Source organism: Anser anser, assembly GCF_964211835.1.
Source record: "Anser anser genome assembly, chromosome: 5".
NCBI lineage: Eukaryota > Metazoa > Chordata > Aves > Anseriformes > Anatidae > Anser > Anser anser.
In genome coordinates, this window is record NC_139725.1 from 37569150 (window position 1) to 37593292 (window position 24143).

The window sequence follows — 24143 nt, forward strand, 5'->3', positions numbered from 1 at the left end:
GGCAGTCAAACTGTTAAAGGTGGTGGTGATCTTGAACTCATTTGAAATGAAATAAATTCAGAGGAATTGAGATGACTGGAATTATTTATAGTTGAATGGAAGCAAGATCAGACTTTGTATTTAGGCAGCTCGTACTTCCTTAGTAGCTTTATTAGTCAGTAAGTGTCTTTTTGAAAACATGGTGTTTCTACCTGATGTCATCTAGGGAGGGAATGGGGGACTGGCAGGGCATCCTGAGAAAACATTTCTCAGTTGGCAAACAGCTGTCTTCCAGCTTATTCTGCCAGAACCTAGATGAGGCAGTAAAGCTTTCACTGCTAAATGTGGCAGTTCCTGTAGTTCGTGGGATACCAGGAAGGAATATGGCCCACATTTGTGGATAATGTGCATTATGCAGTAGGCCAAGTACAGCAGCCCTTTGTGTCCAGGGGAGAGAAATTAGAGAATGTACTTGACAACTACCCTCTAGAAGGGAATAGCACCACCATTAAATGCTGAGTAGGTTCCTTATCTCTTCTGTCCTATAGCTATTACTTATGTCTACGTATGCTTTAACCTCTACCTCAGCCTGTTTTTGTATACAGCATCCCAAACTTCAATAAAACACACAAGAAAGGCAGTAATTACCACACAAAATTAAAGGGATTAAGACAGGATGCTAGATAATCTACTTAGAGAAAAATCTGAGCTATCTTAACTAAATGAACTTGTTCAGAAAATCTAAGCTTGTGAAGAGCACGTAGATGACAATAAGGATTAATTCTCATGTCTCAGGGCCTGACCAGGCCAAAACCTGAGGACCTCTTCAGAAGGAGACCAGCAAATAGTTTTGTTAATTAACCAGCATATTTTGGTTACTGAGATAAAAATATTTATGGTTTTAACTTTACTCTTTACTGTTCTGTTACCTTTAGACAAAGAATTGCTAACTCTTGGAGATACATGCTTCCTTGAGTCAGAAGTGGCTAATGGACTAGGTAAGATTGATGCTGAGACCAACTGTTAGGAAAAAAAAAATGATAAATTGGATTGTATTTATTTGTCTCACCAAACCACATTTTAATAGTAGAAGCAAACTCAACTTGTGGTACAGAAAGAATATACTTTGCAGAAGAGAAACATAATCAGCTTTATCCCCTAGATTAATTAAAGACACTGGATAAAGGAAATTAATTGTGCAAAGGCTCCATTACCATTCCCTCTGACAATCACTAAAAAGCACAAGCACATTCTCTATTAGCTGCTGCTTTTCTGAGCTGCAGAGATTAGAAATCTCTCAAAAGGACACCACTTTGAACTTGCAAGGCACCCGCTTGCCTGAGGTTCAGGTAAGGTTGGTCAAACTGCCATGGTGGGTGGGCACAGGGAGTCTTCTCATGGCAGTGATGCTTCCCCTGTATCAGGTGTTAAGTGTCCCTCTTGGGGTGTGTTAGAGCACAGAAGCCAGTGACTGAGAGCAGAGAACCCAGGCCTAGCCAAAAGCATCAGCCTCAGCATACCTGGTTTGTCAAAAATAACAGCACAGTCTGACAGGAAGCCCATGAGGTGTATTTATGGCCACATCTGCAGCGGATAGCCCTACCTCCACTTTGCAGCTTGTGGTGTGGCAGCAGCAATGCTTCTTGAACAAGAAAACTATATATATATATATATTTAGCATTTCCCTGCTTTTGACTTGCAGCTTTAATATTGAAGGTCTGTGCTGTATGATTTATGTTCCTGGTCAGCCACTTCAAACATTTTATTTCCTTGCTTTGGTATCACCTGGAGGTATGAGTCTTGTGGAGAAATAAGGCAGTAATTTTCTGCCATACCCCTGCTATCTGTTTTGCTTTTACCCCATTCTCTTCCTGTTTCCTTTCTCCCTGGCCACTGTGAAGTTATTCCTTGCCAAAAAGGGGCGTTTTTACAGTGACACAGAGTATCTGTACTGCTGTAAAGCCCTGCTGAAGACAAGACACTTGTTTATACTCAAAAGGAGTTAATGTGCTTAATCTGGGCTGTCTTCAGCTAGCAACAGAGATGACAGTTACAGCTCCTTAGCCAGTCACTCATGGGGAAAAAAAAATAATCAAAAAACCCTGCATCTTTTCTGGCACAGAATATAGTCTGTAGTGCTATTGCCCTTCTGCACTGTCTCACTTTGGAGTTTGCTAGCAGATCTGTAGCAATTAGCAAGGAGGACAAGTATGAAAATATCAAATGATCACGTTTTCATATCCTGTAAAGTTCCTGCAACAGTGTATATTTATGCAGATGCACTTTGGGAAGTTCAGGATCTTTAGGAAAATGAAATTTTTCAGTTTTAAGAGAGCAGACTATTCACCCAACCTTTTTAAGTTGTCAAATAGCTATAAAATTAACTTGGACTATTGTTGGTGAGTACTTGTTGAAGCAAGCAGAATCTAATCTATCAATTTCTAAGTGCCTTCCACGGGATTTATTTGTAATTGTTGATGTGGCTTCCTTGCCCTCTGGGCACTTGTTTTCTTGCAGAACAGAAGCACCATTCAGAACGGCCTATTGTTTAAATAAGGAATCACAGGTGGAAACATCACAGACTGAAACTATTAATCCAAAAAGCAGTGTACTAGTCTGTCATTTTTGTTCATATGCAAGTGCATCTTATTAAAATACGGGGGAATAGCAATAGCAGTACTTCATTGTTTGTTTTGTTGTTCATTATTTCAGCTAGAGTTTAATGAATGTGAGAGCTTCTTTCCAGGAGCATAATGAAGGTGCATAGCACTGACTGCTGAAGTGGTAGATAGCAGTTTTTCCTTAAGAAAATAGATACTAAAACAAAAAATCTAGAAACAGAACCTGAGAGTTTTGAAAGGGATATAAGCCAACTTGGTGTTCAGTTCTCATTGAGAATTGAAAGGTCAGTATAAGAATTTGGCCAGCTAAGCCTCAGCATGTCTTGCAGGATGTTTAGGGCTGTGGTGCCACAGTAAATAGCAGGTTATTGCCAAAGCATCATTTCCAGTCAGACAGGACAAGTAAATGAACAAAGATCAGAGTGCATCACCAGGCATTTGAATTGCAAGTGCAGGGATGCAAATTCAGAGCCAGAGAGTGTAGTCATGCTAGCTGGGATGTGAGCTGATAATTTTTTGATGTCAGCTTTTGTTTTCTTCCCAGGCAGATGTCTTCCTAGCCTTCTTGCCACTGCTTTTCAAGCTCGGTTGGCAGGTTTTATTACCAAAATTCTTGAAACTATCCCAATTCAATCACACTGGTTTGAGTCCAGTAAATAGCACCTGGTAGCCAAAAAGAGGCTCAGGATGGTCTCAGTCTCTCCTTGTGCTGAATACCAAGACTCCAGGGACTCAGACTTAACTTCTTTGCTTTTTGCCTTTCTGACACTTCTTGTATACCTTTGGAAAAGGCAAGAGATGTCCAGCTTAAAGCTGGCATTTGTGCTGGTTATATGTAAAACAGGACAGTTGTATTCCAGCCAGTATTTTTATTGCTTAACTTACTGTTTTTCCTGCTTTATTACAGTATTATCAAATGTAGATTGCTATAGGAAAAATTCATGCTTCAATACTGTGTGTGAAATGAATACAAGAGGATGTGTCCACATCACTTTTAGGGGCAATCTCTGCAGTGGAGCAAGAGTTGATTGACTCTGAAAACTAGTCACCTAGGACATCCACCAACTGTTCTTTCCTAATCTAGCTGATATGTATCACCCTTGAAAAACATCTGCAATCTTGCATAATTTCTGCCTATTATTTTTATTTCTTGGGGGGATGAACAGAAGACATCATGAAAGCCTGGTTAGCCTAGCCCTAACCCCTAACAGTAGCCCTCTGCCACTCAATTCACAATGTTGAAAATAGGGGAAAAGGAGGCTTGATCATTTTGTCAAAAAAAAAATCAATATATTTGCTTTTTAATTTCTTTAACTTGTTCCTTCTTTAATACATTGATATTTGCCACTTTGGGATTTGAGCAGTCATCTATGGCTAGAGACTATGGTCCTTACATTTGGGAATCTTGGTTCTGTTAGTTACCAGCCATTTTGGCAAGCGGTGTCACAGAGCCATGGTGTTGTAGACAAGTTTAAGGCCTTAGTTTTTAGAGATGGCAGGATCATTGTAGGACATCGTGGCAGATGGTACTTCTGGACAGCATAGACTATTCAGCCACTGCCTTTTTTACTGTCCTATGATAGAGGTCCCCAGTCATATCCACACCTGCTAGTTCACATCAGCCAGGTGACTTCACTTGTTCAGTAGAGCAGACTCAGCAATTGTGAAGCTTTGTAGCACAGCTTTAGAAATTATTCTGATGTTATTCCGTTTATATTGTATGGTGTCTTTTTTTTTTTTGGAAACAGTTTTTCTCAGAGACTTAGAATAGGTGAAAGTGATTCCGCTCAAGTTCTACATGCTAAAAAAATCTATGCATTTTATTTTAGTAAGCAGGGAGATGAGGAAAAAAAGCTTGTAAGGTGGGGGAGAAGGGGAAATCTTTCTACTGGCTGCACAGGCTCCCAGATTCTCCCAGTATTTTCCAGACTCGTGTCAGTCCCTGCTGCTTTTTGCTCTATATGCTACCTCAGACCTGTCCCTTATTTATGGGCTGCTGAGATACGGTTGTGCCCTTTGCTAATCCCTACAGAGATTGTCTGTCATGAACATCGCTCTCCTGTCTGAGTAAAACTCTGTATGTTTATTGTGCTAGTAGTCCTTTGCAATCCATGACATTATTCCTGTGTGAAGCCTAGTGAGTACACGGGATGGCATTCATGAGGCAGGCTATAGGGCCAGGACTTCTTCCCTACACCCATTGAAGCTAAGCCCATTTGTTGCTGCATAGAAGACAGCCTGCTTATAAGACTGATGCCTGTTTGAACTTGAGTCACTTACAAAAATATTCTGTTGTGTTGGGAGTAGCTCAGGTGCTGCAGATGCTTTGGAGTGTGTTATTCTGTGGGTTTTTAATGCATATTTTCCCCTCAATTATTATGTAAAAGATATCCTCCCTGCCCACCTTCCCTCCCACTCAGGAAACTGGCCGCTGAATGAGTGTAATAGATTGACTGAAGGTGTTTCCTGCCTCCGAAAGTCATTTTCAGTTATTGCACTTTGAAGTCTTGTTGAAAGTCAGGTCAAAAAAAGAAGACAAAAGCTTGTATTCAGTTTGTTCTCTTTTCTAGCCTCCACCATGGCAATAAAAAGCAACTAAAACTGTCTTTCTCCTCTCCCTCAGTCAAAAGAAAACCATCCCAAACCTGGCCTAACCGGGACACAGAAGTTAACTTTCCTCTTTCAGAAAGTGACATTGCCTTTGAATGTCCTATTTGGTCAAATTTCACCATCCAACTTAAAGATGGTCATGCCAGCAGCTCAGTACACCTTTTATTCCTTGTGAGGAACATAAGAAAAAGCAAGAAAATGTGCTGCTTAGGAGTTACAATACTACATAGCAGTCCTCAGCCAGTAGCTCTGGCAGCTACAGACTGTGGAGAACTTATGTGAGCAGAAACCAGGTTAGATCCACATCCAACTTCAGAGACATTCCAGCATCTGTTATAACAGTAGAACTATCCCAGGTGCAGTACTAAATAGAAGGTGTTCTACTTTTTTTTTTTTTTAACCAAAGCTGCTGCTGAGTGTAGCATTTGCTGCAAATTCTTCATTTTCTGCCCGCAGCTAGACACCCCAGGAAGATCCACAGCACTCATGAAGACATTCACCTCTATAACCTTTTAATGAGTGTAGCATTATCCTTTCCATGCACTGCTCTGGTCTCGAGGATGATTTCTAATTTCATGTCCAGTGTTTGCTACGTCTCTGAGGCTGGGCAGACAGACTGAACTGTGTGCTGTGATCTTCCATTTGATCTGAGAACATCTGAACCAAATTACGTACCAATTTTTGTTCTGTTTTGTTACTATTTGTGTGTGGACATGTGTGTATATATATAAAAACCTTCTCCTGTGAATACCTTTAGTCAATCTTCTTTTAGTTAATCTTTTCTTCCAAGATAATCTTAAAAGCAGTAGAACTGCATTTGTTCCCAGGACAACACTGTACATTATGGTGATGTATGTTTTAGTTTATTCTCCCCGTATTCCTCTGTTGCAATATAAAAGGGACTGGAGTCCTGCTTTCCGAGTTGTTCCCAAGAGATGTATCTGAGTTCAGTGGTATATGGAATCCTGAAGGACCCTTTAGGGGTCTGATAAAGTGGCGTAAATAAGAGTCAGAGCAATGTCAAGCAGAAGGAGCACTTCGGACTTACATTGCTTCAGGGCACTGAGCAACGATGGACCGGACAGAAGGCCGTTTGTCATTCAGCGTGAGTCACATAGGTCCTGTCTTGTCTGAATCTGTGAACTTGCAATGGCAAGCAAGAACACACAGTGCTTTTTGGATCCCAGTCTGAAATCATATCACTGAGTGCTTCCTCTCTTATTAATGACAATAGTAACGTACACTTTCCTCACCTATTGTCCTGTCTCGCCTATTTAAATGGCAAGCTGATGCTAACACTCATTTTTTGCTGAGTGCTTATACAACACTTTGGTACAGCAAGGCCCTGTTTTGGACATCGCTGCTGTAAGCAACTAAGGAATGCTCTATAGGGGAGGCCACAGATAAATCTATCCAGCCCAGTGTCCTGTCTCCAGCAGCATTAGGAGATTGTGTTTAAGAAAAGCAAAGAAACCTGACCGCCATCTCAGGTCCATGACTAACATATGCAGTCTTTGATTTGGGATGTTGTGGACTCATCTCTGCCTTCTTCCTGTTTATGGACATGTCCTTGGATTTGTCACCCTTCTCTTTGGAACTGCTTATGCCATTTGCCTTTAAAACCTGCTGTGACTACAGATTGCTATGTTTGCTGCCTGTTATGTAAAAAAAAACCAACTTATTGCATCTGTTCTAAGCCAATGTTGTACTAGTTTTGGTGTGTGGTTTTAGTTCTAGGTTGGATTTAATGAAGAAAAGCTCTTCATCCTATTTTTGGGTAGCCATCTCCACTCAATTGAAAAATCTTACCTTTTTAAGTCTCTCTGTAAGACAGCTGTGCTATCATCTATGTCGTTTTAACTGCCCTTCTCAGTGCCTTCCCTACCAAGTCCATTATGTCCTTCTTGTGATGCTGAGACCAGAACTGCACATTAGTCAGGATGTGGGTGTACCTGGATTTTATGTACTGGCAAAATGATGTTCTCTGCATTGTTCTCAACACCCTTCCTGATGATGCTCAACAATGTGAAGCCTCTTTTGGCTGACACTGCATTGAGCTGATGAATGAAACTGTGAATAACTAATGAGAATATGCTATTGTGATTGAGGCTGGCTGTGGTATGCAGTTAAATATAGCCATACTGATTTTTTTAGAAACTATTTAATTGCCAGTCTCAGTGGAAGACTGATGTTATCGGCCAGGGTGACTGCTCCGAATTGGACTGCTTTGGATTACTGTATATTTTTGCAGTCTCCCCTTTCTCTCTGCCTGGAGCATCAATAGTACACCTTACTGTACAAACTAGATCGCCCATAAGTAGTATGCCTGCACATTCCTCCTGGATTTGTGAGCAAGAGCCCAAGGCCACTTTTAAACTTAGGTCTCTTGTTCAAAAACTTGATTATAAGGATGTGGAAACACTTCTCTCTGATGCTTCCTTTTGAAGAGGTTTTATGACTCAGATGCACAAATTAACTTTCAGATGAAAGTACAGTGGAAGCTTTAGCCCAGGAGCAACACCTACCCGGTTTTATAATCCTGTCACGCATATAGCTTTAATATAAGCCTGTAGAATAAACACAATTTACCTACAGAAACAATTAGGCAACCGCAGTTGTCATTCAGGGAATTTCCAGCAGATTAGTAACAAGCTGTGAAGAGCCTGTAGCCTGAAATGCAACCTTGAGCCTCTAATTCCTGGAAATTATTTGTGTTGAGATGGTTATTGCTGCTGAACAATTAACACCTGGAAGACTGTTTAAAAATCTGGGCTTTAATTTTTTGTTTCTTTGGTTTTCAGCATGCTAAGTCCCAGATTCTGGCGTGAATCACAGCTTGTTGTCATCCAGCTCTTCCCTGTGGTCTGCATGGCTAGCGTTCAATGACAGCGTGCTATAGAGAAGAGTCACTGATCCAAAGAAACTATGAGGTACACTTACCATTCTTTCTCCACTTGCCTCTCAAAATCTAATCAGAATAGCCTATTTTGGAATATTCACCCAAGAATTTTAAACGATCTTGGGGAGATGAATGTTTCATCAGAGTCTGTACATACAAAAAGAAGTTTGCTATCATTTTTTTTTCAATGAATCAAGTGGAAATTGCACCTCTGTTTTATGTTACAAAGTATTACATTCTTAGTGCCATGTGTTTCTTGGCACTTCCTACTGTGGCCATCTTCAGTATATCTGAGCTTATTCAAATGTCAGTGAATCCTGATAGGTCACTTCAGTGCAGCTGGTGTTATGGCACTGATGGCATACTTATAGCACACAAGAAATACCTCTGGAAAGGAGCTAGTCCTTTGAGGTCTGGTAACAGTCACTGGGTGTTGTACCCTGAAACAGTAACGATCCTCCTATGCCTTCTGTGCCAGTTTAACCTCACTATATAGGCAACTGCTGATGACAATGCCACTAATGATACCTACAATCAAAGATCTGCATTAAGGCAGTTCTGTCCTACAGACCTAGAAATACTGTTTTGCTACATGTAAATTTCACAGGATTCATACAGTTTCTTACTACTGTGGATGTTCCAGAGTTGTGACTACCTCCCAGAACCTCACAGGCCTCTTGTTTCAGGTAATTGACATACGAGCAGTTGTGAAGATTCAGCCACAAGTATTATGTGAAAGTAATTATCATAGATTCTGCATAGCCTGTACGTGGAAAGCCCCTTCAGCTATGATGGATCCAGACAGACATGCTTTTGTGAAAGAGTTTTAACTTCCTGTAGTGACAATACAGCTGGCTGGTTGCTTTCTGGAGCAATGGAGTAAAATACCTGAAGATATACAATACTTGCTACTTCTAAGATGGGTTCTATGGCCTACTGAGGAAAGAAAAATGAGTGAATTTGAGAGTCTGGGAATAACGTGAGTTTGGGAATGGCAACACCAGCTTCAAGATTCTTGTAAATTTGAACAGGTCAGAATCCCATTTCTTGCTCTCTCGATGCCACTGCTGCTTGAATCAGTGGAGATATTCCCACTGAATTTTAAGGCTGGCTGGATTAGCTGTTAGACTGTTGTACTGGAAAGGCGCACAACCGAAAACACCACGATGTTCTCGCTGTGAGCTGGAACTGAGGATGGCCAAGTACAACTGCTCAAGTGCAGTTGTGCAGCATAACCCTGATGTGCCGCGGTGAAGGTGGTTGGTTGTGTTTAGATGCAAGTGAAACCCTGCCCAGGCAGGAGCTGCGTTTTGGCATCTTAGAGCCACCAGGGCTCTCTGCAGGCACAGGGAGCTGCAACAAGGAGCTTGAGTCAGAGGTGTGATTTCCAAATTGTAGGGTTTGATCTGCAGAAGTTACCCCAGCATTAACTTCACTGCAACCAGTGAAACTCCTGGCAGTCATGTGGCTTACCAGGAAGAGCCTTCAACTGGAAAATAATTCTCAGGTGCCTTGCACAGAATGGAAAGTATAGAAAAGATTATTTTATTAAGGGGTTTTGTACAGTGCTTATTTTCTTACTTGAATGTGCCCTAATGATTAAGTAGTTTCAGGAAGTAATTATCGATTTCCTCCAAGCCTTACTGATAGGAAGGGATGAGCAGCCTCGTTATCTAGCTCTAATTCTCAGCCCCTCAAACCCTTAGCCATGCACATGCCCTTATTCTTGGGAGTCTCCCCATGAACTCCCGGGGAAATACCTGCTTCCATAACGCTGTGCGTGTGTTTTGAGGGGAAGACGGGCCAACTGCAAACCTGTGAGCTCCCAACCTTTGGGAAAACCAAGCCTGCCCGTGCTCCCGTAATTAAAGACGCGGTGTGTAAGCTCACCTCGCTCGGCCCTTTCCCTTCTCCCGGCTGAGGGGACGCCTTAAGGGGCAGCAGGGGAGGTTATAGGGCCAGGGCGTTCAGCGGAGCAGACGAGGAGAGGGACGGGGCCGCCGGGGGGGGGGGGGGGGGGGCGAGGGGTGGCAGGGAGCGGGTGGGGGGGAGGCGGGGAAGCGCCAGCCGCAGCCTCCCCGCGCCGCAGCACGGCCATGTAAGGGGCGGGGGGAGCCGTGCCGTGCCGAGCCCCGCTCAGGGCTCCCCTCGGGCTCCTCCCGTGCGCAGCGCTAGGGGGAGCGGCGGCCGGGAGGGCGGCGCCGGGGCGGGCGGCGCGGGGCCATGGCTCCGGGGGAGGCGGTGTCGGGCTGAGCGGCCGGCTGCGCGCCGGGAGCGCTCTCCGCCACCATGAGGCGGCTGCCGCGGCTCCTGCCTTGCCTCCTCCTCCTCCTCCTGCTGCTGCTGCTCCTGCTGCCTGCCGAGGTGAGGCGAGACGCGGGGCGGGGGTCGCCCGCCGGGGCGCAGCCCGTCCGCCGCACCTGCCCCGTGGGGAGGCCCAGGGCAGGTGTGCGGCTGGGGCCTCCCGGCCGGCCTTTGTCCCCCCAGCAGGGCTCGGTCCCCTGCCGGGGTCCTGGGGGCTGCCCCCTTCTGGGGGGCTCAGCTCTGGGGGGTGGCTGCCGGCTGGCACCGGAGGCGGGAGCCCGCGGGACAGCTGGGCGTGAGGGTGCCCCGGGTGCTTGCCTCGGTTAAAGCTACCTGAGGGATGGTTCCAGTCCCCCCTGCTGTGTATGGTAGCTTGCCCTCGTTGTGTCACTGCTGGTTAATTAGTAATGCGTTATTTGCACTTCTCCCACGCCAGCGATGCGCGTCGCCTGCTGGGTCCCAGGCTTCAGGAGCGATGTGGTTACTGGGCAGTAAAACCCTGCTGTGGCGTGGACAGAGCGGACCTGGTGGTGTACGGCCGTGGGTCAACTGGAGGCCACTGTTGGCACAGTTGCGTTTCAAGCTTACCTCCCTCTACACCCGAGCATGATGCAGGATGTTCTTCCAAGAACACCTTTGGGTGATGTAAATTGTAATCCCTTGCCAGGTGATCCACCCATCGCTGGCTGGCATAGACTTTCACCCCATTCTTCTCTTGGCTGATGATTCTCTAACATTTCCATAGGTATGCTACATGACTGCTGAGAACTGTCATGTCTGGGGGCTTGCTGAACTTTTGCTTCCAGAAATACTTGCTTGGCTGCTCTACTTCAACCGTTTCTCCTACAGAAGCGTGAGCATGTGTTGGTATGGACCAAGGTGCTCAGTAACCTGTGCTGATGGTTCCCCTGGCTTGTGTTTCAGGCCCACCCTGAGGGTCACAGAGCAGAATTACACCACCTATTGTTTAACTGTTTTTTCCTTATCTTACATTGGTACCAGTTTGTGATTACAGCCAACGGTTATTGTAAATCTCTGCCTCATCCTCTTTGTATGTTTTATGTATTCAGTTTTGGGTACATGTGTTTCTGTAATTCCATCTCCTTTTGCTGTTGTACCAAGGCTGGGAGTCATGGTTTGACAATGCTGAAGACTGCAATTTTTGACAGTCTCGGTTGTGACATGACCCTTACCAGTGAGGTATGCCAGGACTCTGGGTTCACCAGGACCTTGTGCCAGGACTCTGGGTTCACCAGCTCTCTTGACTGGTGCTGGTCAGTACCTTGTGGAGTTTTGAACGTTGGGAGGGCCTGCTTGATCTCCTGAGAGAGGTGGGGGAATGGGAACTGAGTCCCTGTGAAAATCATTCGCTTGTTTGAAATAGCTAAGTTTCAGTACGGCTGCTTGTGGTGGTTAGGGGGGGTAACGTGTGAAAAATGTGTGTTGGATTTGTGTAACCCATTAATGCCAATAATAAGGATGTGAAATAAAGCCTTACTTGGAGGGAATGATTGCTCTGTGCATAATTAGTCTTGCTGCCTGTTCCAAGTACCATTGACGTGGTTTTGTTCTCTAAAAATAAGGATGGCATCTAGTAGGGAACAGTTTGGCTCTGTGTGGTGAATTCTTGGCACAGGTTAAGGCAGATGTCAGTGCTGGCCACTGTTGTTCGTGGTGTGGCATGTGTGCGGGTACAGGGATGTGGCCTGGGGCTGCCTGGTGAGTTATCCAGCTGAAGGATGAAGGAGGCAGCAGCTGGTGGGACCATCGGGCACGTGCCATGAGCTGGGCTTCGTGTGGTGCTGGTAAGAAACTATGGCCCCTTGTCTGCAGTCTCCCTGCCAGCCTGCAAGAGGGAGGACAGCGAGTTGGGTGGAAGCAGCTTGGCAGGATCCGGTCTCCACGTTGCCTCTGAGACAACGGCTGTGGGGTCGGACAAGGCACGGCGCTCCTAACACAGGCAGCATTGTCGGCCCCAACACACGCGAGGGCCGGGAAGCATCCCGAGCTGTGGAACGGCTGTGTCACGGCAGCTCCTTGGTGGTGTGACAGGCATATGATCTTTCTATGGTGCCTTTTACTCAAGGATAAGCATCTTCCCTATTTTTTTTTCTTAACAAATTACAAAATAGCGGGCAAGGTTGGCTTTCTTTTGTTTTAAAAACGGGACAAAGGGACCTTGTTTTGTGTTTTTATGGGAGCTGGTGGTTTGAGAAGGATCCTGTTAGTGATACAACAGCATAACATCCACTACTCAAAAGTAATAGACTTGTAAGCTCCTGTGTTTGTGTGGTTGTTTTGGTGCTTAGAATTACAAATGCCTTTTATGTGGACCTAATAGCCTGTTCTTACAGCTTATTCCCTGCACAGAACTCCTACTGATGCTGCCTGAGTCGATTATGTAGGATTATGACTTAATTGCTGATGTGAATTTTGAGCTGAGGAGTTTAAACGAAGCACCATCATGTTTAAAATATGGGCTTGCTGCGTGTGTATGTTGCATGTCGGTTAATTTCTGCTACATACTGGTCATTGTTAATCATCCTTGTTGATTCTTGCATGGTACCCTAAATTTTAGTTAATAAAATTATTCTATTTGTCACATGAAAGAAAAAGATGTTCAAAGTAAGTACTGTTTACAAAAAGATTTAGTAAATATTTTGGTGTAAATCTATGCACGGCTCCTTAAGAGCTTTAAAATATAATAAAGCTTGAGAAATGTGAGGCTACCTAGCTGCTACTGTAAAGCCACCTCTGGATGAAGCCTTTAGCAACCACCATTAGATAGATACCCCAGTTTGGCATCACTGGTCTAGAGACCTGAGCATGCCTGGAGTTACGCCATGGAGAGCCGGAAGGGAAGCTGTGGCTGTGGGCTGTGTTTCCTTGTGTCAGAGGAGCTTGGAGATATACTTCTCATCTGTCAGGATGCATTATTTTCTGTGGTGACTGATGGTTGATGCTGTAACGCAAATGCCTTCATTCTTTTACTAAACCACAATTTAGTCTTATTTCAAGAGCTTCTGTATGTTCAAAATGAGAACAGACGCTGCGAACACCTTCTGCAGCGCTCGATAAATGCTTTGTTTTCAAGGCGCCACAGATGTGCACAGCGACTGCGTATTGCAGCACACTCAGTTGGTTTCCAGTACTTGGATTTTAGTCCACAGCCAGCAACACACAACAAAATATCTTCTTCTGCGTATTTGAGATCAGAATTCAGGCCCACAGTGGAAATGTTGTCTGTGCAAACAGCCACGCTATTATTAGTACTTCCTCAATTATGTGAGCTACATGCAAGTCTTTGTTGAGGATTTTCATGGCATGTCATTTTTTTTTGGTTGGAGTTGCGAAGTATGAGAGAGAGAAATTGTTACTGTTTTAAAATTATTTATTATGTGGAGCCGATTTTTACTAATCCATATAATTTTAATTTGTGCAGTTCCGTCTTCCTACTACAATTACAGGATATCATGGAGTGAGCATTTCAGCAGTGTCAGAGAGTGGTTGGGAACTGGAAATTTGGTGTTCGTAGGTATGAAACTATCTCAAGTCATCTGTTTGCTTGGGTTTTTTTCTTGCTTAAAAGAAGATTTCTGATATGAGCAAAGCTATTGAGCCAGTAAGTCTCTGCACAGTTGGATGCTAACCTGATGTGACTGCTTTTTGTTAGACTTCAAAATTTGAATGTAGATAATACCTTGAGCATCATCAAAGGTCAATGGGAGCGCAGGAGGAGCTAGTTGAATTTTCTTTAGCAGAGAGGGCCTACTGCTATATAGGAAGGGGAGAGTGACAGAGAACCTGCCTTAAATGGAGCCATCCGTAGGAAATCACCTTTCAGCAGGAGATGACTGTGCAGAGGAGGACGTTAATTGTGGGGGGAGGTTGCCAACTAAGTGTAGGTGAGCATGTGCTAGCGTGTGAGACGTTAGAAAGCAACTGCTGGGGGGAAAGAGTGATCAGGCATGTGCAGGAAAAGAAGAACAAAACAGATGCACTGCTCTGGAAAGCAGCACCAAGGCTTTTCTCTAAGCGCTTTCCAGCTGTTCCCTAATGTATCTGCACATAAACAGGCCCCCTGGGGCTATTAATCCAAAATTCCAGGAAAAAATCCAAGATTAAGTGGGAAAGGTATTTCTGTAATCCAGCAAGGAATGGACACATACATGCGGTCCAACCAGAGATGGATCAATGAACTCGTGGCTTGTAGTTATCTTCTGAGCCGTTGATGGGCATTTGGTGGAAAGGGCAGGGCGAGACAAGAGAACAGCTGTATCTTGCCATAGCGTCTGCCTGATGTCGGTGGTGTTTGGAACCTCACTGAATGTGTGTAGGGTTGTTTTCCCGTCGCCACCAGGACATTGGAAGAACCCCTTGTTCCCTTCTAATGAAACCCATAGTGTGACTGTCACTCTTTTCCCGCTCCAATTTATCTGAGACAGCCTGGGCCACATAAGAAAGCCTCTGTCTCCACCTGTAGAAATGCAGTGGAAGAAAAGGAAACTATGCTTTCACCAGCATCTCAGAATAGAGGAAATTGTGTCTATGGCTACAGCCAGAAGAAGGAATGGAAGAAGAATTGGAATCTGCTGGGGTACCAGACCTGTGGGGCTGTAACGGATCTTGGATTTGTGTCCTGCAGGTATTTGCAGGGAAGAGGGCTGACGCTTATGTCTGAAGGAGCCCTGCTGTGGGGAGGAGAAGGGCTGTTGGAAGGATGACCTCTAAGCTCCTGGTCAGTGTCAAGAAGTCTCCTTCTGCCCAGTGCTGTGCACTCCTCTTGTCTTCCCTTTTGTATTCTTCTTCCACCTCCCACTTGGTTGGTGCACTTTTGACTTTTCTAATTGTGTTGTACAGTTTTAGCCAGACTAAATGAGTAAAAGAAGTATCTAGTATGTCATTGGCGAATTCCTAATGCGTGCAGCGTTTTTGTTGTTGTCTCTTTTAAAATGCTGGGGCTTTTTGTTTTCTTTATTGGAAAGACTTCATGGTTTTTTGGTTGATTGGTTTGGTTTTGTGGTGTGCAGGAGAATGCCATCTACATACCGTAGTACTGTTTTCTGTTTACTGTGCACCATATGGGCCAGGGCTGGAATATAAGGAGTAATTTGTGTGAGCTCCCCCCACCCCTACTGAAGGTAAGAGACTTCTGCTTCTGAGCCCATAAAATCGTCAAGGCAAGGCTTGAGCACTGGGTCTGGAGCTTTGCTGTAAATTACAGCCTGTCTACTGTAGCCTGGCGAGCAGATGCAGTCTCGTAGTGTTTCTTGTTGAAGGCTGTTGTGTTTTCAAATCAGATTGTCTATGAACTCTCTCCCTGGAAGTAAGGGACAAGCACGGGTGCCCAGGATCAGGTTGGGAGCACTCTGCTCGGCTTGTGAGTCAGGGGCATGCTGCGAAGGCGACGAGGCAGCGGGCAGTGGCCAGAGGAGGGTGCAGCTTGGGTTTGGGGCAGACCAGCCTACGTACACAGCGAAGCATGGGACTGTCTGCGGTGTTACAGTCTGCATGCTTCCTGCTGCCTCCCTCTGACCCTTGTTTGCCTGCTGTGTCAATTGCACAGTCCCTGCAGATAAATGGAGGTTGCTTTTTTTCACTGCCTGCTTTCCCTGCAATTTCCTTATGATCCCAGAGCATTCACTTGAAATTTTGAACTTGCCCAAGATACTGCGCTCCAGAGGAACAAAGGGGAAAACCATGGGAGCTCGTTCAGTTAGTGTCACCTGGACCATGACTAACAGCAATCGATAGCAGCTCAAGGACAGATGATTTGGTGCTTACTGTCTGATTGGAACTCAGAGGGATCACATCCTTGTCTTCCTCTAAACTTGCTCTGCTGCCTGTCCGTGCGTGAGGTGGCCTATGTGTTTTGAAGTGGAAATGGCAGGGAAGATGCCGGTAGTCTCCAACACCAACAACAGCCAAAATGTGAAGAGGAGCGCTGCCTGGCAAGGGCAGCGCTCCTGTGTGCTGGCCCCTCTCTCTGAGACCAAGAGGGAGCTTTGGCTGAGAGAGAAAGGGGCTCCCACCATGAGCCTCGGGGTGCAGGTGGGAGGAACGCACGTTGGTTTCACCATAGCAGAAAGTAGCTGTGTGGAACTGTCAAGAGAGGTTGACTCAGCCTTACCAGTGGTTTTGTCACAGAATTAGGTGTGCCGTGGTTTCGCTGTACTTTTTAACATTAAAACGTGATGTTGTTATGAAAACCAGGCTGAAGGGGAAAAACGGTGCTTGTGGAAGCCATCAAATTTACAGATGCAAAATTGTGTTGTGTTGGTAAGGAAGTTTAGCAACAACCTGGGTTTTCCTTCTTTTGTGGTTATGCTCGGTTGTTTTCTCTCATGCTGCGGGAGCTTTATGTACTTATAAATACCTCAAAATGAGGGGGAAATAGAATGAACAGTGGTAAATTGGCAGGGTCCTTTTAGGACATTAAATTTTATTTTGTTGTATTACTTTTCTCCAGTGAAGGCAAACATGGGAGATCTAATTTTTCTTGGTGCTGCGCATATAATCGCTCATTTACAACCAAATTTGAATTTTGGGAATTTTTGACAGGGCATGGCTTTTCTGCCATGTGAATTAAATTTTCTAGGTCCTAGTGTTCTTTCAGTCTACTTGCAGGATCAGCCACTTCTGATAGTAGACTTGGAGCTCAATACCAATAAGAAAAATAAATAATTTTTTTGCTGTAGTCATGATTCCAGTGCCTTTTTTTTTGTGTGTGAAGTAGGCTGTGCATTATTAACTGATGTCTTTGATGGCTTCACCTTTTATAGATTAATATTTCTTGTAAAGGAGAAATACAAGAGGTGTAGGCAGTTTCCTTCTCATGTTTTTTGTAAAAGTGTGTCTTCAACAAAACTGAGGGGAAAAAAATGAAAAGAAATAGCTCTTTCTTTGGGGAAGTTCAATGTCTTTGGTTCAGTTTGCATAATTCTTTGTGAGGGGAATTCACCTCCATGGTATAGTTCCGCGCAGCTGGGTACCAGGGGAAATAACCAACCTGTCGTTGAGGTCAGGATCTGGCCTTTTTAGCTGGTGTACTGCGGGCACCACAGATGCAGGCCTGGTGTTTAAGCACAATTTCCAATAGATGTATCTGACAGCTGGAGAAAGGAGACCAAGATACTCTCACATGAGGTAGATAACATTAGCATCTGCAGAATCAAAATACTTTCCTTTTCTTTTTTCAGTATCTCTGCAGTGTGAAGTTCTATTTCTGGAAGTATTTCTGAGATAGAAGGAGAAAAGGGGGAAGATTTTTGTGTGAGTTTGTTTTGCAATTTTTCTGATGTGGCTAACAGACTAGCTAGTTATTGTTTCTAAAGAACCTTGTACTAGTTTTGAAACTACTCTTACAACCAACTGAAAAAGCACATTTTATTAAATTGAGCGTGTTTACTGGAATGATCAATCATAATACATATAAATTAAATGTATTGTCACATGCACATCAAAATAAACTGTTTTTGAGTGCATGCAAAACATTTGTAGACACTGGTATTATGAATGTGTTAACTCAAGTTCAATTTTAAATCATAATTATGGAGAATGACAAGGCTGTACAATCTGGAATTAGATCTGTTGGCCCTTTGTCCTTTAATCTCTGTAACAATGCAGGTAATTATGTATTTAATAAATCTTGACAATACGCTCCTTTGTGTCTATTAAAGAAAAAAAACCAACTTTCCTTTGTCTATAACTTTTATCAAGGACTTGCATTTGGTGATGTTAATGTTTTTAGGAGATGCTTAGAACTAGAGAAGCTAGGCAGCTAACAGCATATAAAAAATTCAATGCCTTGAATCCATTTGGAAAAAGGCTTCTTTTCCAGCTTAACAATTACAGATGAGATACTGTTATAAAGTGTTTAGCTATTTCTTGTGAGATAAGACTTAAATGGCCAATGTCCTCCAGCACCATGTCAGAGCATTTTTATCTTGTTTCTTTCTCCAGCTGGAATGGTTTTTCATTATTGCTGGAAGGTTGCTGGATCTAAAATACAAATGCCTTAACACAGGGTATTTATACGTGGATTTGAGACTATGTAATGGAAGTGTAATTGCTCCTGTGCTTTTATTGTGAGCATGTGCCCGATTCCTTTGTGACACTGTAATTTCTGATTTCTGCTACGCGCTCAGAGAAAAAGATCCACATTAAAGAAGCTAATAATTTGACTCTATATTCATGAAACTGAAAGCCTAAAATGCTTGAAAAAAGCAGGTATCCTTAGCTAACTTTGTAATCACATAACGTGCTTAAAAAAATCCGTTCAACCAGGCTATATATGCTTTTGATGATTAAAGTATATAATGAGTTTATTGTACTCTATGTTAAGCAAACTTTCTTTTTCTTTCTTGCCTGCAATATTTTGCAAAGTACTGGCACTGCTAGTGAGAGTATGTGTTGAGCTGTAGCCAGCAGCAAATATTTGCAGGTGGATGCAATATCTGGAACCGCCTTGAGTAGTACTCATTTCCCAGTACTACAAGACAGACCTACGGTATGTGGTTTAACTGGTATTTAACTATTGTCTTCTGACTCAGTCTTCGTACTTTTAAATTCATTTGTTGATTTCCTGGTTCAGTCAGGGAAGCGTATGCTGCAGGAGAAGTGAACAGAAGGCCAGAGCTGGTAATTATTGACTACGGAGTATGCTTTCCCTCTTCTTCACCCCAGCAGTCTCTTGGTAACGACTCCTAGGTCTCTATGGTTAGGATTTCATCACAGAGTTGCAAATAAAGTAGTTCTCTTTTAAATTTCTAAAAGTTTAAGCAGCCAAAAAAAAAAAAAAAAAAGAAATCTTTTGTTTCACTTGCCCTGTTTTGTTTTTGACTTGCAGGAAGGTACTGCTGTTTGGCAATGGCAATTCTTTGTGATTCACAAAGCAGTCCCTGCTCCATCCTGGCAAAGCTGTCGCCCGCTGGCTGTGCTGTTAGGCAGGAGGTCATGCCCGATGTCCTTCACTGTGCCCTACAGGTTTTGCTTGTACACAAATTCTGTGCAGTGCCTTTCTGCTTTGGCCTGTGAGCAGTGTGCACTGTGCTTGTTCCAGTGCCTACCTTTAAGGCCCTTTACATCACCTGAAACAGTTGCTACTATTTATTTATTTTCCAGCTCCTCGTAAAGATAATAAGAATAGTCAGTTGCGATGTCCAGCTCTGCCAAAGACCAGTTGCTGCAGATGATGGGGTGACCCCCTGTACTCCTGTGTGTGCAAAGCTGGCTGCAGGAAAGAAATCTGAGGTTGTCCTGAAAAAAAAATAGATGTCAAAAAGAAACTAGGTACCTCGTGCTGAGGTTTATTTGGAGTTTTGTTGCGTGCAGTATTTGTCACTGCTGTCCTAAGATGGTTGAAATGAACTTTGAAGCAATGGTAGCCTAAGATTTGCAGTATTAACCTGGTTAGCTGAATGTTTTGTCTACTGCAGAAAAATTTGGAAAAGATAAGAGATAATCAAACTTCACTTTCCCTGAGTAATTACCATTGAGTAATGGTCTCTTAATATTTGCTCTACCAAAGTAAGGACTTGCTGCTCTGTCATCTAGGGATGCTGTAGGACTTCTGAAATCCTACTGGAGGTCTGAGGTTTAAGTTAATGACTGAGATCTTTTAGGACTTTGTGCTGTCAAGGTTTGTCTGAGGGCAGGGGAGCTGCTCGCCTGAGCTGGAGGGTGGACAGGATGTTTCCAGAACTATGTAAATCCGTTTTCATGCTTGTCTTTGCAGGCTACAAGGAAGCAAGACATGATGTGATGTCTTTCCTTCTGTCAGCTGAAGAAACTGTCAGCATCTGAAAAGGTTCTGATTTCCAGCTGTGCTCTGGCAGCTTACTTGATTGAGTTTCACAAACTCCCATGTACATGGGTAAAGCTATCCGAGCTCCTGGGGCAAGTCTCTGAGCCATAGCTTCTGAAACCAAGCCAAGGTTTCACATGACCACTGGTCAAAATAATCTTCTCCTCCAGTTTCTTCCCCTCGCATCTTCTCTGCACATTCCTCCTCTGTCTTGCACTGGTTATGTTTTGTGATCTGGAGGTTGTAAATACCATAGGACATTGTGTATTTGTACAAAGCTAATATTAAAGGATCTCGATGGGGTTAGGACTTCTGGCAATGGTTTCTTTAAAAAAAAATAAGTAAATCTTTCTCAGTTGCCAGGTGCATGCAGGAAGTGAACATAGTGCCCCACCGCATCTGTCTCTACCAGGATTCACTTCTGCCCATGAACTGTCAAAAATGAGAGCTGGAGGAAAAAAGCTTCCCTCGCACAACTTCCTGTGTTTTATGAATACAGTATTCCCTTTTGGTCATGAATGGGTTATAAATTGGACAAAAGCTGGGTTGTGGGGTCTCGTCCCTTTCTTCTCCGAGTGAATTGGTTAATTCTTGTGGGTTTGTAGATAGGAGAGGCATTCCTTACATCAGGCACAGATGGGGAAGGGTTTCTTGTGCTGTGAGATAGACATTCACCCCTAGACAGAGGGCAGCCTGTGGTAAACCACTTGTGTGGTGTGACTGAGGCAGCACAAAACCTTGGCAGCCACTTAGTGGGGCAGCAGATTTCATCTGGGATGCTTAGCATGTCATGGAACAAATCTGAGCTGTGAAACAGCTCCTTGGAGTGAGTGGGGATAGCGAGGGGGGATCGGGGTGCTAGGGAGCAAACTGTACCTCTGAACCTGTTGAGATATCAGGGGCAAAGATAATACCCCTTGTATTGAAATGGTGGGAAAACCAATATGCTAGTAAAATGTCTTTGAAATGGCTACCAGCAGGCTGCTCAAACTCCAAATTGTGCTTGTTGTACATAACAAATGACCTGGTTGTTGCCTTTGGTTACACTGCAAATCCTTCTTTTTGCCAGGGAAGAAATCCTACAGTTTGTTTCTGGATGTCCTGTAGCACAGTAACAGGTCTTGTGGGCAGTCTGTGGTCTCTAGACATTGGGTGCTGGTTGTAGGACTCTAATTTGAGATGTTTCTACCCCAAGTTTAACACATCAAAGGGAGCAAAACGAGAACCATGCGTGGGCACAGTTGGGGAGGACACAGAAAAGAAAGCATACGAGAGGCTAATTGACTTCGGGGTATAAGCACTCTTTCATCATGTCCATCTCTAAGAAACCAAAAGCAGGAACAGAAGTTTCTAAAGAAAAGGAAGTAGGTTATTGGGGGAGGATGATGAGTAAACACAGCATACAGGAGGAGCAAGACTTCAGCAGCCTACATAAGCTAACAGTGTGTATCAACTGTTGTTGAAGCAGTGCCCAAGTATGTGCTGTTTCATTACAGAGAGCTGAACCGTATTCGTCTCGGAAATAAAACTGGTCAGTCCCCCCTTCTTTTTAATTAGATCCTGTTGGGATGAGACATCCCTTCCTGAAATGAGAGAGGTAGAAATCAGCCCCCTCACTCCCAGTCCTTTGCGCTGTTGACAGCTGTGATAATATGACACTATCGCTTGTAATTTGGATACTGCTTATACTGGTAGAAGGCATTTCTAGGCAGCTAGTATTGAACTTGTAACCTCACGTAGCAGGAACCTACAAGTTGGATGCAGCTTATAATACACTGATGATCAGTATCTGCTGACAGTCACGCTTGTTTTTAAGCACGCATATGTGCACACAAGCAGCCTGTAGTTAGGCAACGTTTCTATGCTGCAAGATCCAGCACTTGAAATTTAGGTAATGTCAGAATTAAAGCCTTTCTGAGGGTGGTGGCAGGGCACAGGGCACACTCTTCTCTTTCACCCCCATTTAGCTGCCTTTGCTCAGTGCTGGCCCCCTCATCAGAAGGAGCAGCTATCGGGAAGCTTCAGCCTTCTGGGACACGGTTTGTGGTAAAGATGAAGATGCCTCTGTGCGGCTCCCCCAATGCACCTTTGCCAAGAGGTAGCTCTCCCACTTCTGTACTGAAGCAGCTTTCAAGCCCAGGTGAGCGCTGGCCTGGCCAGGTTGCATGGGCATTGCAGCTGAGCGGGTGTCTGGGGAAGGGCCCCCGCTGGGCGCCCTGCTGACCTGGACCCTGTCCCATAGGGTCAACTTCCTGGTATGGCCTTGGATCTGCCTTGTCCAGACTCCAAAATTGTGTGTATCATGGCTGCTGATCCCCACTCCCTGTTGCCCCTTCCCCACCTTTTCATGCTGCTTCCTGACATGCCTTTGGCTATTTCACCCATTTTTTCCCCCCAAAACCTTCCTCATGCAGCATAGTCAGTGTTTGCTTACAGAGAGTCTTTCGGTACGTGCTTTATCTCCAGGTAGCTTTGTGCTGATTATTCCCCTCTGCTCCAGTTCTGCAAAGACTTGGGTAGGCACAAGTCAATTAGGCCTTTTTATGTTGATCTTCCAAAGCCACCTGATGTACATAAGGTTTTGCCAGTGGTGGCAAAGGCTACCTCAGCGAAGGGAGGACTACTGGGAAGGGGTAAAAGGCTGCCTCTTGCCAGAGTTCAGAGCAGTGCTGTACAGCAGGAGGAGGAGAAGGTCACTGGGGTATTTAATAATGGCACACCGATGTGTTTTTCGCTCACTCTCACTTTTTCAAACATTTGAGACATTTTGGCTTCCACATTTTGTAAGTAATGAATATATCTAGCCAAGTATGGGCACTTAGCCTGAAAAATTCCTCACCACATTGAGGCACTTGAGGTAAGTTACGAGGAAATTAAAAGCAAGGGGCCTTTTGCTAGGAAGGCCTGGGTAGCGTTGCACTCTGGCTGCCTCAGCAGTGCCCTGCTGTGAGCTGTGCCACAGCCTGGCATTGAAACCTTTCTTCCCTAAATCCTGTTATCTGGGCCAGATAATCCCGTTAAAGCTTAAAGGAGGTGAAAGCTCCAGGCCTTCTGTAAAATCTTGGCCTTCTTTTAAAGCAGCTATGGATGGTCTGTCTCATTACCAGTTTCTAAATCAAATATCCAGTTTTCCTAAGTCTTCTATGTGTCTTTCTGTGTGCGGTTTGTCAGTCATTTTGATTGCAAATCCTTCCCTGATAGCCTCCATTTTTACACTGTTCCTCGTTACAATTTTAGAAATGTGGCAGATTTCTTATTTTAGCACTTTCATCAATGTGAATCTTCACTGATTTTTTTAAAGGCTAATTCTGAAAGTCAGTGCTGTTCTTTACACCCTTCCCTTTCCCTTTTCCTTTTCTGCCCACAGCTCAAATCAGATTTTAGTTATGTGGGTAGAATGGGTTTTAGTGATGTGGAGGAAAAAGGATGGTTACATGCTGTGGTGATGAGGTGGAATAAATGCCTGTGTAGTTTATGGCAAAATAGTGTTTGTTGCAGAACTTGGCTTGTAATTGCACATGGTGTATGGCTCAGTTTCTGTCCAAATTTTCTGTCGTGCTTGTCTTCATTTTTGCATATATATGTCACAGTATAGTTCATTTTACTTTGTGTTTATTTAGTTTGCTGTGGCAGAGGAGGGTGCTTTAATTGAAAGCAAAAATTCCTGTGAACCATGTGCTGCACTTCAGTCAGCTCTAATTAAATTTCTTTCTCCTCCCTGATTTCAAGTTGTTTCCCCGTTGTGTCCGTAAGTGAGACCTTTTGGGGGAAATTCCCGTTCCTGCAGTTATGCCACAGTCCTAATTTATGATCTCATAGTTCACTGTGCATTGATCAGAGATGGTATCAAGGACTGTGATTACAGACACATTCTTCCTACAGAAAGAGATTACAGTAGGTTAAATATTACTTCTGCAATTCCTTT

At 44.1% G+C, this 24143-nt stretch overlaps 1 protein-coding gene across 8 annotated transcripts in view; it reads left to right on the forward strand.

Annotated features, from left to right (window-relative positions):
* LOC310900682 (receptor-type tyrosine-protein phosphatase eta-like) overlaps positions 1–24143 on the forward strand; it is a 124159-nt gene that overhangs the window by 40183 nt on the left and 59833 nt on the right. For 2 of the 8 annotated variants that reach the window (XM_083838984.1, XM_083838985.1), the window contains exons 2-3: positions 915–977; positions 8012–8140. In XM_083838984.1, the coding sequence (XP_083695110.1) occupies positions 8093–8140 (48 nt within the window). In that variant the 5' untranslated portion in view covers positions 915–977; positions 8012–8092. Of the gene's footprint in view, positions 1–914; positions 978–8011; positions 8141–8716; positions 8796–10236; positions 10474–10849; positions 11159–24143 lie in introns of those variants that run through there. The other 6 variants (XM_083838987.1, XM_083838988.1, XM_083838986.1 and 3 more) reach the window with 6 other exon arrangements.